This window comes from Colobus angolensis, unplaced genomic scaffold, assembly GCF_000951035.1.
Source record: "Colobus angolensis palliatus isolate OR3802 unplaced genomic scaffold, Cang.pa_1.0 Scaffold156, whole genome shotgun sequence".
NCBI lineage: Eukaryota > Metazoa > Chordata > Mammalia > Primates > Cercopithecidae > Colobus > Colobus angolensis.
Genome location: NW_012114666.1, coordinates 584,129 through 584,956, shown reverse-complemented (window position 1 = coordinate 584,956; position 828 = coordinate 584,129). Strand labels below are relative to the sequence as shown.

At 49.6% G+C, this 828-nt stretch overlaps 1 protein-coding gene across 1 annotated transcript in view; it reads right to left on the bottom strand.

The window, feature by feature from the left end:
- Positions 1–828, bottom strand: part of ANKRD60 (ankyrin repeat domain 60) — an 11,140-nt gene extending 10,312 nt beyond the window's left edge. The window contains exons 1-2 of the mRNA XM_011936729.1: positions 798–828; positions 672–720 (exon numbers count right to left, since the gene is read on the bottom strand). Coding sequence (XP_011792119.1) covers positions 672–720; positions 798–828 — 80 coding nt within the window. The remainder of the gene's footprint in view (positions 1–671; positions 721–797) is intronic.

Genomic DNA, 828 nt, shown 5'->3' with positions numbered 1-828 from the left:
GGGAGACCGACGGGCGGGCGGCGCCCAAGGGTCCCGGGGTCCTTTCCCGCTCCGCGATGAACAAAGACGCGGTTTCACGTGGCCGCGGGAGACGATTCTTAAATAATGGAACAGGACGTAGGCCCTTCCCAAAACAACAGGGAGATTTATTGATAAATACAGAGACATCGCCGGGCGGCCACACTCTGAGGACCCAGTCCCGAGCTCAGGCCCGGTCCCCACCTCCTCGAAGCCTCCAGGCTGCTGTTAATGACTGTTCTTTTCACCAGGCAAATGCAAGGGGCATTCTTACTGCTGTTGGGAAACGGTTACCACTTCTCCGTGTCTGTTTAAAATAGGATCTTTGCAGAAATTGGGATAAATCACCTGGAGGAATTACCCGTGAACAAAGCTCCAAATCACCATTGCATGCATGGCCTGCAGAGTTGTAAAGTGCAGACTTTCGTTATAAAAACACTTCTAGTGTGAATGAATAAACAAAAAACATTTCATAAACATGACTCCCTGCGGCAGATCTGGTCCCGACTTGGGGGTGGATCCCAGAAGTGGAAGACAGCCTTCCATGGAAACTTGCAAAACTGCTTCAAAATCTGTCAATTCTGAAAATGCTCTTGAATTATTGGCGGGAGAAAGATGCTGATAAACACACTGAAGTGGAGAAACGTCCCCTTGACAAAGGCTGGGCTGGCTCTAGGAAGACACCTTTGGAGTGAGCTCTGCCTGGGAGAAACCCATCTGTGCTTTTCCATTCATTCACCGGAGATGAGGCTGAGTGTTCAAGTAAACAGGAAGCCTACCTGTGGTGGTCAAATGACAAACACTCAACAT